General features: G+C 34.5%; 1 protein-coding gene and 1 long non-coding RNA gene across 2 annotated transcripts; one reads left to right on the forward strand and one right to left on the reverse strand.

Moving 5' to 3' along the window:
- The first annotated feature begins 23 nt into the window (after positions 1-23).
- LOC111389568 lies at positions 24-792 on the forward strand. The gene is made up of 3 exons (XR_002701750.1): positions 24-105; positions 189-344; positions 489-792. It is a non-coding gene; the product is annotated as an uncharacterized LOC111389568 (long non-coding RNA).
- A 9435-nt stretch (positions 793-10227) lies between these two features.
- Positions 10228-11285, reverse strand: LOC111389572. Its single transcript, XM_023014496.1, has 2 exons — positions 10890-11285; positions 10228-10724 (listed from the first exon to the last, which is right to left on the reverse strand). Exons 1-2 carry the CDS (start codon positions 11171-11173, stop codon positions 10562-10564), a joined length of 447 nt encoding a protein of 148 aa, XP_022870264.1. The 5' UTR covers positions 11174-11285; the 3' UTR covers positions 10228-10561.
- Between the last annotated feature and the right edge of the window lie 2138 nt (positions 11286-13423).

The following is a 13423-nucleotide window of genomic DNA, read 5'->3' on the forward strand; positions in this document are numbered from 1 at the left end:
AGTGATTAATATGGGTTCTTATGCTAGGAATCAAGCCTCCCAAGTGCTTTGGATACACAATGGAACAGCAGTCTTGGAGTAACAACAAGAAGCAGAAGTCTACAGGTTTATAATTAACTAGAAATATTTCTTAAGATTTTGTTTTAATAATAACTTATAGCTAACATTGGATTTCAAAATGTTGGCAGCAATCTGGCCTCCAATGGAACAAATCTTCAGAAATTACAGGAAGATTTAGTCAAGGAAAATCGGCGTGTAGAGAAGAAACTAGCCGAAAATCACCTCCATCGACCTCTCTTTCGTATAAGAGAGCTGTTCCATACGGAAGGGAAAGTCTCGGAAAGGTTGTAACAATTTTCTTATGAGTCTACTACAAGTACTTTTCATTTCCCATCTCATGAAAAACATACCCTTTTCTATTTTTTCTTTTTCTTTTCGTTTGTTTAGAGAATTTATTGAAAATTTGCATGCGGACTTTTAAATGACAGGTGACAGCAGGAGTAAAGAAGCTATTATGCAATGCCAGAAGGCCACCTATCAACAGTTTGCTGAAGCATTCTCAATCACTCCTTCGATGAAAACAATTACTCTTATTCAAGAGAAAAAAGTTGAACTCAACAAAGAGGTTTTGTTGTAATTTGGGAGTTCAATTTGTACAGAATTAATGAATCTGGGATTCATCTTGTACATATTGTACATATCTATTGTTATTCTTTCAATTCTTTTGTAATTATATATAGTACACAGTTATTGTAGTTTATAATACCAATGTTCATCATATTTGAAAATTCATTTTTTTTTTTTTTCAAGGGGTGTTATGATTTTATTTTACTTAAAATTAAAATTGATTGCACTTTGCAACAGCACCTTGAATTTTAAGATTCAAAACAAGAATTTCGTTTTAACTAAACTCGTAGAAAATAAAAATCGAGATAGAAATTATATCACGACACATTTTCCAAGACTTAGGTAGTACGATCTACTTTTATACTTCTACCAATGTAACCTATAAAGCAAGTTGTTTTCGACGATTATGAACAAAATTAGAAGAACTTATACATAATTCTAACTTGATCGTACATTTTAAACCACATAAAAATTAGGTATCTCATCAAATTTCCTTCTCCAATTCAGATGTTATGAGTACAGAAAGAAATCATATCAAAAATCTGAACAATAAAAATAAATAAGAGAAAGCAAAAATGAAAAGAAAAACGAAATCAGAATTTATGCTTGGAGGCACTCACGGGTTGTAAAGCGTCATCAGGACGACCTTCTCGCGTTTCCAATTCGCGTTTTTTATTCCATTTTTGAATCTCCTTCCCTAATAACCCAATATCTTCTTTCTCTTCATTATCGTCTTTTCTGTGCTTCTCTTTCTTGAATCTGTTTCCTATATTAAAGCACATATTTTTTTGGGTTTAACATAGGTTGCAACGTACAATTAGTAGTATATAAGAGATAATAGTCCAAAAAGTCATCGAGTTTTTTATGATTTCTCGGTGATGATATCGAGGATTGTGAAATTTATCATTCAAGATTATGCCCCAATTTGGTGGGAATTAAAATCAGTTATTTAATAAATTTTGATAAAAATTGATTAAATATGTTATTGAAAAGTTGTCATCCTCGTGAAATAAGTGATTAAATTAATTGTTAACTTTAATTTTAATTAAAATCTTAAATTTAATCCCTAAAAAAGGGGGAGATATTTTTATGGTTAAAGTAAAACTTAATTATCATGCCATTTGAACCCCAATCTTGGACTCACTTTTAAATAAAGTGTCACAAAGGTGAATTGTTGATCTCAAAAGTTGAAGCCAATTCTCTCAATCATCTCCTTGTCCATTTTTTTTTTCCCGAGCCTTTTATCGATCACAAAAACTTCGAAAAGCTAATTTACAGTGATAACTGCTATCAAGTAAAGACTAGGATGAGTTAGAGTTTAGCTAAGGTTTATCACCTCACATCCCTTGAGTTATTGTTATTTCATAAGATTCTCAAAATCACTTCTCAAATGTTCTTCTAACTATTTTTGGTACATGACATTCTCCTCATGCTGTTATATGGTTAACAAGATACTTTTACACTGCCCAGTTGATAAGTGTTTTGAATTCGATTTAAGGTGTCGAACACAAAGGTTCGGCCTCAAGGCGATAGAGCTTGAGGAAGTTTGATACTCGGGCTTTGCCTGTACAAAGCAATTATTGTGATGCTCATTCTATTTGAGTATTGCCCTTGATAGTTTTTGTGTTATTGTAGTGATGAGATAGGATGATTGAGGATGTTTTGTATGGAATAATTTTGGAGGTAAAAAGTAGTTGACTTTTTATTGAAAGTTAATAGTTTGGAAGATTTTGGTAGAAAGTAATTTGGTGGATAAAGTGGGTAGGAGAAAGGAATTTTATTAGAATGATGATGGCTTACAATAGTTTGAGCTTTGTCTAGCTTCTTTTTTTCTTACAAACAAATGAGGTATCATGCCCTATTTATAGACTCTTATCACATCTTCTAGAGAATTATACAAGTGTCTACAACCTATACAAGATTTTTTGGTGTCCAAGTTACTCTAGTGGAATCTAGACAATTCTAATTTTTTATTATACTTGCTTACCAAAGAATTCTAGGATATTGTAGGCAAGTAATTCTAGATTCTTCTAGAAATGAGCATCATTAAATTTATCACTCCTCCTTGATGCTCATTTCGGTAACTCCAATCATTTCTCGTAGTAGCTCGAACTTTGCTCGTGGTAGCGCCTTCGTGAATATGTCTGCCAATTGTTCTTCAGTTTTGCAATGTTTAAGTTCTATCTCTTTGTTTGCTTCAGCTTCTCTGATGAAGTGATACTTGATGCCAATATGTTTTGTTCTGCTATGAAATACAGGATTCTTGACCATTGCTATAGCTGATTTGCTGTCGCTGTAGATCTTTATTGCTTCATTTTGTGGCTCTCCCATATCTTCAAGTATGCGCTTTAACCATATTGCTTGACTCGTAGTCATTGCTACTGCAATATACTCTGCTTCAGCTGATGATTGTGCAACCATTGCCTGTTTCTTTGATGCCCAAGAAAATATTCCCTAACCTAGTGTGAATGCATAGCCTGATGTGCTCTTCATATCATCTACTGATCCTGCCCAATCGCTATCAGTATACCCAAGTAGTCTTGAGTCAGACGTAGACTCATACCTTATTCCATAGTCCTTTGTTCCTTGGAGGTATCTTAGTATCCGCTTTGTAGCTCCATAGTGAACTTGACTTGGATTTTGCATAAATCTTGAAAGTAGGCTGGTTGCATACATTATGTCTGGCCTTGTAGCAGTTAGATAGAGTAAACTTCCAATTAAGCTTCGAAATTGTGAACTATCTGCTTTTGGAGTACCGTCTTCTTTTCTGAGTGATTTGTTGCTATCCAGAGGTGTTGTTACTGTTTTGCAACCTTCCATCTTGAACTTTTTTAATAGATTGGTGGTATACTTCTTCTGAGCTATAAATATCCCATCTTTAGATTGAGTTACCTCGATCCCAAGAAAATAGTGCATTAATCCCAGATCAGTCATCTCGAACGTTTTCATCATATCTTCCTTGAATTTCTTGATCATCTTCTCATCATTCCCTGTGTAGATGAGATCATCAACATATAAAGAGATTATAAGTGTACTATTTGTACCTTGGTTTTTGATGTATAGAGTTGGTTCACTTTAGCTCCTCTTGAATCCTTGTTTAGTGAAATAGTTGTCAATTCTGCTGTACCAAGCTCGCGGAGCTTGTTTTAATCCATATAGTGCCCTCTTTAGTTTGAAAACTTTATATTCTTTACCTCGAACCACGTACCCTTGAGGTTGCTCCACATAAATTTCTTCTTCAAGATAACCATTAAGAAATGTCGATTTGACGTCCAGCTGGTAAATCTTCCACATTTTCTGTGCGGCTAGTGCAATTAACGCCCTTATAGTATCGAGACGTGCAACAAGGGCAAATGTCTCAGTGTAATCGGTGCCAAACTGCTGTGAGTATCCTTTGGCAACTAGTCTTACTTTATGTTTTTGAATTGAGCCATCAGCATTGAGTTTTGTCTTGTAGACCCACTTAACTCCTATGACTTCTTTATCTTGAGGAGGATCTACAAGCTCCCAAGTATTGTTTTTCTCGATCATTTTTATTTCTTCATCCATAGCATTTCTCCATTTTGGTTGTTTTGAAGCTGCTTCATAGCTTTCAGGTTCTATGATCATCAAGTTGCATCTTTCATATATTTCTGATAATCTTCGTGTCTTTCTTGGCGATGATTCTGGTGAGTCAACTGGTTCTTCTATAACTGTATGCTGCGGAGACTCTGGTTGATTGTTCTCCTCAACATCACTCTCCTGCTTTTGTGGTTGTGTAAGGGTGCTGACATCTTTTTTCTCAATTTGACCAGTCTCCCAGTTGTAGGTGGCATCTTCATCAAACTTTACGTCTCGACTTATAATTAGCTTCTTTGTTCTTAGGTTATATACTCGATAGCCTTTTGATTGAGTACTATTACCTAAGAAGATTCCTTTTTCACTCTTTTCATCCAGCTTACCTCTTTTCTCATGAGGTATATGTGTGTAGCAGATGCAGCCGAAAACTCTGAGATGTTTTGCTGATGGTTTTCGTCCGCTCCATGCTTCAACTGGTGTTTTGTCGTGCACTGCCTTTGTCGGACATCGATTTAGTAGATACACTGCAGTGCTTACTGCTTCTGCCCAAAATGTTTTTGGAAGACCTTTCTCCATCAGCATAGCTCTAGCTGTCTCCATTACTGTTCTGTTCTTTCTTTCTGACACGCCATTTTGTTTCGGTGCGTACCCAACAGTAAGTTGATGCTCCATTCCTTCATCTTCACAAAACTTGTTGAATTTATTTGATGTATATTCCCTGCCTCTATCGCTTCTGATAGTTTTGATTTTGCAACCACTTTGCTTTTCGACATAGCTTTTGAACTTTTTGAAAATCTCAAATACTTTGGATTTTTCTTGTAAGAAATATACCCATGTCATTCTAGTATAGTCATCTATGAATAGAATGAAGTACCTGTTTTGGTTATGTGATGGAGTACGCATCGGGCCACATACATCCGTGTGTATCAACTCCAAAGACTTTTTGGCTCTCCATGCTTTTCCAGATGGAAATGGTTGATGGTGATGTTTCCCACTCAAGCATCCTTCGCAAATTTCATCAATTTCTTTTATGACTGGTAATTCTCTCATCATGCTCTTTTGCTTCAAAATCTTTAACCCATGGAAGTGGAAATGTCCAAATCTTTTATGCCACAACCATGACTCATCTACTTGCACCGCCATTGCCGCATTGTCTGCGTATCTCCATTGGATTGGAAAGTATCTGTTCTCCCGCTTTTTGACGTTTGCAATTACCAGATGTTTATCTTTCTTATCATAAATTGTACAATAATCTCCTTCAAAATGTATACTGTATCCTTTCTCCATCATCTGACCTACACTTAGTAGATTTTGATCTATAGTAGGGACTAAGAGAACTTCATTAATGTATCTCTTGCCCTTTTTTGTATCAACGGCAATAGTACCTTTACCTGTAGCCTCTATAAAATTTCCATTGCCAATTTTTATTTTTGTATTTATTTTATCGAGACTGCAGAAAATACTTTCATCCTTCGTCATGTGATTACTGCAGCCACTATCTAGATACCACGTATCTAATTTCTTTTCAGAGACATTCTTCGTGGAGGCATAAAATAGATTTCCTTCTGTCTCCTTTTCTTCAGAGAAATTAGCTTGATGATTTTGTTTAAGGCGACAAAATTTCTCTTCATGTCCAAATTTTCTACAGTTACGACATTGTGGTTTACCTTTAAACCAACAATCTTTCTCCTGATGACCTTTTCTTTTACAAATACTGCATGAAGAATACTTATCGCTTTTATCAACTTCTTTTCCTTGAATTTCTTTATTTTTCAAATTCTCTTTAAATTTTCTTCCACCTTCTTTAGATTTTTGAAACCGCATATTAAGTTTCGATTGAAAAGCGTTTTCTATCTCCATTTCATAGAGCCTTTCTAATCTTTTTTCATGAGCTTCTAATAATCCCATTAATTCTGCAGCTGTTAATTCATATATAACCTTGGATTCCTCAATAGCTGCAATAATTGGATCATATTTTTCTGTGCAAGTAATTAAAATTTTTCTAACAACCTTCTTTTCGGGAACATCATCACCATAAGACCTTAGTTGATTTACTATTTCATCTATTCTTGAGTAATAATCTTTTGCGGTTTCCGACTCTTTCATTTTTAGATTTTCAAAATTCCTTCTTAAAGTTTGAAGGCGGCAGGTACGTACCTTGTTACTGCCGTAGAACTCCTCCTTCAACTTATCCCATGCTTCTTTCGCTGTTTTGGCTCCCATAATTCTTGGAAAATATGTATCCGGCAAGCTCATTTGTAGAGAAAGTAATGCTAGAGAATCTTTTTGTTGATTCTCCTTAAGTTCCTTCTTTTGTGCGGAAGTTAAAGTGGAAATGTCATCTGGGTTAGTATACACATCGTTGACGACATCCCATAAATTTTAAGCACAAAAGTAGGTCTTCATTTTGATAGACCAAAAATCATAGTTATCCCCATTAAATGTTGGGACAGGAATTGATGAGCGGAAAGCGTCTGCCATCATATATGCGTACGCCCAATATCAATCGAACCTGGCTCTGATACCACTGATAGTTTTTGTGTTGTTGTAGTGATGAGATAGGATGATTGATGATGTTTTGTATGGAATAATTTTGGAGGTAAAAAGTAGTTGGCTTTTTATTGAAAGTTAATAGTTTGGAAGATTTTGGTAGAAAGTAATTTGGTGGATAAAGTGGGTAGTAGAAAGGAATTTTATTAGAATGATGATGGCTTACAATAGCTTGAGCCTTGTCTAGCTTCTTTTTTTCTTACAAACAAATGAGGGATCATGCCCTATTTATAGACTCTTATCACATCTTCTAAAGAATTCTACAAGTGTCTACAATTTATACAAGATTTTTTGGTGTCCAAGTTACTCTAGTGGAATCTAGACAATTCTAATTTTTTATTATACTTGCTTACCAAGGAATTCTAGGATATTGTAGGCAAGTAATTCTAAATTATTCTAAAAATGAGCATCATTAAATTTATCAGCCCTATTGTAGAGGGAGGTCGGTGGGTCCAACTTATACTTTTTTTAAAAAATGAGCGGGCCCCACCAATGTGTCTAACCTGGCAGAGGCCTGTGAGCCTTTGCCTGTACCTGAAGCACTACTCATTCTATTTTCACCCAATAATAACGTTGTCTTGACGATCCACGTGCCCCCTCCAATGTCCTTGTGTGGTCATTCTACGTCATGGAGATTTCTTGTAACATATATATTACTTGATAGATACTATTTATATGTTTAAAGTCAAGTCTTTCGTAATTTTACAATTAGAAGTCACATATTGTCACCATATAATAAACTTATCTAAAATGTTAGATTCTTAATTATGAAATATGTAACGAAAAGATAAAATATATACCCATAACAGTTTATAGCGGTTAATTTCTATTCGGAGAATATAATAAATATGGGTTCTGATTTTCACATTATAATAATGCCAAAAAGTATTCCCTAAATTAACTATTGAAGCAAAATTAATTTGAATTGGTGTGAAAGTTTGCTATGTTGATTTTACTAGGTCCACCTGGTCGACCCCTGTCTAAACCAAAAGGTTTAAAACTTACACGGTAAATTTCATTCATGCTAATTATACCTTCATTGTATCAATTAGGAAATTGGACTTAAATTTTATTTAACCAAAAGGTTTAAAACTTACACGGTAAATTTCATTCATGCTAATTATACCTTCATTGTATCAATTAGGAAATTGAACTTAAATTTTATTTAATTGGATAACTACTTATTAATATGATTTATGTTGACCATCGAACTCCGATCTCATGAGAAATGTTCATGGGCCCCATCTCAAGTAGATATGAGTTCGACTAAGATCCTCAGCTCGTTGCCGCTGTAATCTCAGGAGACATCATGATTACCCCTGTCACATCAATCTCTCAAATCAACACATTCATTAGGAGTGACGTCATCGCCGCCCATGGCCACCAATCCATAGCTCGGAATCTCCAAGTTGCCTGAGGGTCAGCATTACCTGAAGAAAACATTGACACATGGCCACCGACCTCGTCGACCAATCAAATGAGAATTCGGCGACTTGAGTTTCGAGCTCGGTACTGTAGCTGATTTGATTGATTTGATGTAATTTCGGCTGAAAATATGTATAAATAGTAAAGGAATTGTTACCCCAAGGACAAGTGAATTCATATGCAAACTCATTACACGATTACATATTCTCAATTGATTTGTGGCCCATTTAGCAATAAATCACCTTTTTTCTTAAAGTTTGCTCAAGATGTGAATTCAAACTCATTACACGATTACATATTCTCAATTGATTTATGGCCCATTTAGCAATAAATCACCCTTTTTCTTAAAGTTTGCTCAAGATCAGTCTTACAAATTTTGAAGTCAACAATTTCAATCGGTAGCTCTGTCCCATTCCACCCCTTAGTCCAAAGGAAATGATGACTTGACAATAAATAACTAAATAAAATAGTGACATCGTTTATTTTACCAAAGTTATACTGATTCCTTATTAGCAACTAAGATTACATAGGGTGACCATTATTGATTGCCACCCACCTCATCAATTCTGTTGGTGGAATTGGACAAAGTTACGTTAAATTGAATATTAGTTACCTAACTGAAATCAAATTAAGTTGTAGTTATCCAAGAGAACAAAGTTGAAGTACGATTATCTAATTGACACTTGGTGAAAGTATAGTTACCGCAATTTACTTGAAAATTACTCAATAAACTACATATAGTTTTAAGATTTCAACTATATTACTATTATTTTATAATTTAATAAATATTGCCTTTTTTTAATGGTGGTGGGGTGATTTAATGTTTTAGAGGTAGTGGTTTATGGTCATGGGGCAGTGGTGGTGGTGTGGAGGCTTGATTCTTAGCATGCGGTAGTCGTGGGAAGGGCTAAATTTTTGTAGGTGATGGAGATTGTGGCGGTCTTGATGGAGGTGGCGGTGGCCTGATATTAAAGATTTACATTTGTGGCACGGTATGTTACGATATCAGTGGTGGTCAGAGAAACAAGCAATGAAATCCATGTAATATACTGTAACAAGTGGCAGAGACGATGAGATATGTATAACATAATATAATACTCAATGTGTTATAAAATGCATGGCAATTATATTAAATAAAAATTAATAAAAATGAGCGTGTGGAGGTTGTATAGTATATTCTGAAATAGCTTATTCTGTGTTCAGGGAAAAAAAAAATTTAATAGTTTGTTCTTTTAGTCTATTTATAATTTCTTCCAAAGTTTAATCAAACTGGAGGCATGGCTTATTTTGGCCCGACTTTGATCTTCATTAAAGCTTCCCAATCTCAAAAAAAAAATTGATCCCAAGTTCTAACCCAAAAATAGGGGGCATAGCCAAGAATTTTAGCTACGGCGCCGACCACACTAAACTATGATGGTCATTTAAGACAATCGACATCAAGGCGATATTTTATAGAGAATATGATAATTGAAGAAAGCTATAATATCGTTCACTTTATACAAAAAGAAAAATTGTTAGGAAAACATAAAACAAATCACGGAGTAACCATACATAAAATATGCGAATGGAACTACATGTTAGGGAATAAAAAGCTCTTTTAAAGGTTAGAAACGAATTTAACAAATTCTCAAAAGAAATATATCGAGAGAGATCGAATTTGAACCTGAATCCATCCAATGAAAAATTGATAGTTTACCACTAGATTACAAGAAAAATGTTAATTATATTTTTAAATTACATTTTTTATATTTTCTGAAAAATTTATAAATTTAAAATTTTCCTTAAATAAAACTAAATTTTTAAAATCATAATGGGGCAATTTACCTCATTGCCCCCACTTTGAATCTGCCACGGCAACAAACCAAAAAAAAAGGAATAAAGATTGTCTTGTTTCTCCACCTTTGTCTCGCTTGACTTACTTTACATGCGTACAAAATTTTGGGTATTACAATTTTTTTTAACAAAAACTAAAATGCAATATTTTGCAACTATAAACAAAATAGAAAGTAAAATATTTCCCTGCTAAATCCAATGATTCCACTCATAGTTGTTTTTACTCTTTGAAGATAATTAAATCACACTATTCATCATTCAAAATAACATTCAAATTGAATATCTAATTGTTTTCCCTTCTATCTTGAAATAACATTCAAAACTGAATGTCTAGCGATAATAATCATCGACAGATAATCGGGCATATACGTACCACTGAACTAGGCCATAGGATGAGCAAGATAATATTTCGTAATATTGTCTATTACTATCTGTTCTTTCCTACTAAACGTGTCACCATATCATTAACGGATCGAATACACACTATTATTTAGTGAATATGAGTATTTGACCATTAATCGATGGTTGTCAGCATAATTTCCATCCTTAAGCTGCTGCCACTGTCTCGCTATCGCCGGAGGTGTCCGACGCAGGCAGTGGCTGCCGCCACTTTAGAGTGGTGATGATGACTTTCAGCCTTCCTCGAAACTTCCATGGAGCGACGTTCTTTCTTTTCGTCTTGTTTTATTTGTTGCTCTCTGCATTCTGGACTACAAAATGCTGCATCACCCCTATATTCACACAGCCAAACAGAAAGATAGCAAAAAAATCTCAAAAGTCACAATACTTTCAACGTTTGGGCTTAATCCGTTACACTTTACGATGATGATGATGTCATGTCAAGCCATTTTCATGGGGCGGGATGGTTGAGAAAGAGAGTTCCGATATGGAGATACCTATACATGTAGATATCACGACCTGGCGGCAGATGGCGGTTGCAGAGGCCGCAGGTCGTCAAGAAATCCGCCGTCTCTATAGTGGCGGAATCACCTGAACCACCACTCATGGAGAATCCCGTAGGCATCGTAGCTATTGATCCTTTATTATATCCACGCGGACGCGTAATTACAGTTTCAACTCCACCACCGCCGATCATACGATTTTGAGGCCCCAACGGCGGCGGAACTTCTCCGGTGGAAGCATTTATTCCCGACATGCTTATTGTCCTCTTGCCCAACATCAGTCCTTTGGCAGTGAAAAGGAGGGTGAGGTGGCGTGGCGTGGCGTGGGGGTGGTGATAATGGAGGAGTGGAGGATCAGGAAGTGGAGATTAACAGGATTTAAAAGGGGGGTGGAATGAATCTGAGTCGTTGATTTTGTTTAATAGGTTATACATCATGACATCGTTTTCATGTTTTTTAATAATTTTCTGTCTTTTTTTCTTTATAATTTGATTGGTTTTTCTTTTCCTTTTTATATGCCAATGACATAATGACGCAACTTTTTTAAATAATATTTTCACTATCTTTTAATCGTTCAAAGTTAATTTAATAAAAAAGTCGTAAGCCATATTTTTTTTACCACCTAAATCCAACGATGTCTTCACGTGGACGTCATGCGTGACAACGAAGGTCCCTTTGACTCTGAACTAAGAAAAAAAAAGGTGGTTGATCCACATATTTGGCATCATATCCGTCAAAGCTCCTATCCATCTAGCTTCGCCTTTCCTGTTCGTATCAACTATGTTCATTGCAAAGCACCACCAAACAGACGAACACTCATCCGTCATAAACTTTTGCAAACCATGGAAATTGAACTTATAGTTTTGCAAATAATGAAGAACATGTTTGATAAGGAAATCACCTTATAAATCCTGAAAATCAGCATGTTATGATTCTTAAATATAAGGGAAAATCATTTAGAATCAATCCCAACAAGAAAACTTAGCTGCACAAGGAAATAAACTTCATAAAAAAAAATAAAATAAAATAAAAAATAAAAAATAAATCTACCATAACTAAACAATGAGTCATGATAAGAAGTAAAAAAGGCAATGGGTGGATTTAGAGCTATAGGCCCCAATCTTTATTCCCCCAAAATTCTCTCATATATATGAAGAGGACATAGGTAAAGGTAAAGATATACAGTTCTCTAAACACTTGCCAAATCAATCACCACACATTTTTTAAATCAAAAGCCGTCGATCCTTTTTATTGGCTCGGTGATCTTGATGCTAAAGGTTTGTGTCCAAGTGTAAAGGTAACGTACAAGTTGGCATTTTAGATATAAATTTAATCTCAACATGAAATTAATGTGCTGCATTAATGCGTGCTAGTCTACAATTTGCACCAATGTGACACTTATGCATTTATGTTAGTTTATGATCTAGAAGCTAAAGAGGGTAATGGTGGGCGCAATATGGATTCTTTTCATTTTGTAGTTTAAATGCCTTGTAGTGACACTAATAATCACTATTTATAAGTTTAAATATGTGCTTTCATCGGAGTCGTCCCCTTTGTTGGTAGACCATATTATCCGTGACATATATAATTTACATGATCATTTATGTAGTACTTGTCGTGTAGCGTCACGCGTTCCAACTAAGAAAATTCGTCCATAGAAACTAATTTATATCACTTGTATGGTTAGATACAGTCCCATATATAAATAAAGAGTACACCAAGATAGACTACCATATAGACTTTAACATGACCCTTCATTTCACGAGGTTCAATAAGAACTCGGGATATCAAAAATCAATTATTTTTTACTTCTGAAGTATGTCGTCATTGCCCCAATGTTTTTGCTAACTCATCTTTTGGATGGTGAATTTACAATAGTTCAACTAGTCAACTTTTCTATGTCGTTCACATTGTCACTACGTTTTTCTCAATTTCTTTGCTACATGAACAAATAGTCTTGTAGCACTAACCAATGTGTAATTGATGCTTGATTGGACATATGCACCACATTTTTGAACTACATAAATTATTAATAATATTTGGGGTTAACTTTTATTGATATCATTAAAGTATTAAAAGACAAGATTAAATTATTAAAACATTGAATGGGATGTTTAAATATTCCAATTTTAATTGTGATGTTGGGGGAATGAGTTTCCAAAGTCTGAGGGGAAGCTTAAATTGAGCATGTGGGCTATACCATTGAGAGATACAGCTTACAATAATAAATGCGAAATAGAAAGGAAGTGTCTCACCAAATTAAATATACCTTAGCATGTCAACAAATTAAAAATAAAAATAAAAATAAAAAATTGAGATTTCAGTCCATTTCTACGTTGAATATTTGGAAGATCGATTAGATAACATTGAATAATATTAAAAAAAAAATAGTTATTGTACTATACAGTAAGATTTAACATGGTATATTTGATAAGTGTAGTTTTTACACTTATTTGGGATCTTATATGATGATATTTTGTTATTCTTTGAACGGATTAGTACCTGATTTGTTATTTATTGCTTTTATT

This window comes from Olea europaea, unplaced genomic scaffold (assembly GCF_002742605.1).
Source record: "Olea europaea var. sylvestris unplaced genomic scaffold, O_europaea_v1 scaffold60, whole genome shotgun sequence".
Lineage (NCBI taxonomy): Eukaryota > Viridiplantae > Streptophyta > Magnoliopsida > Lamiales > Oleaceae > Olea > Olea europaea.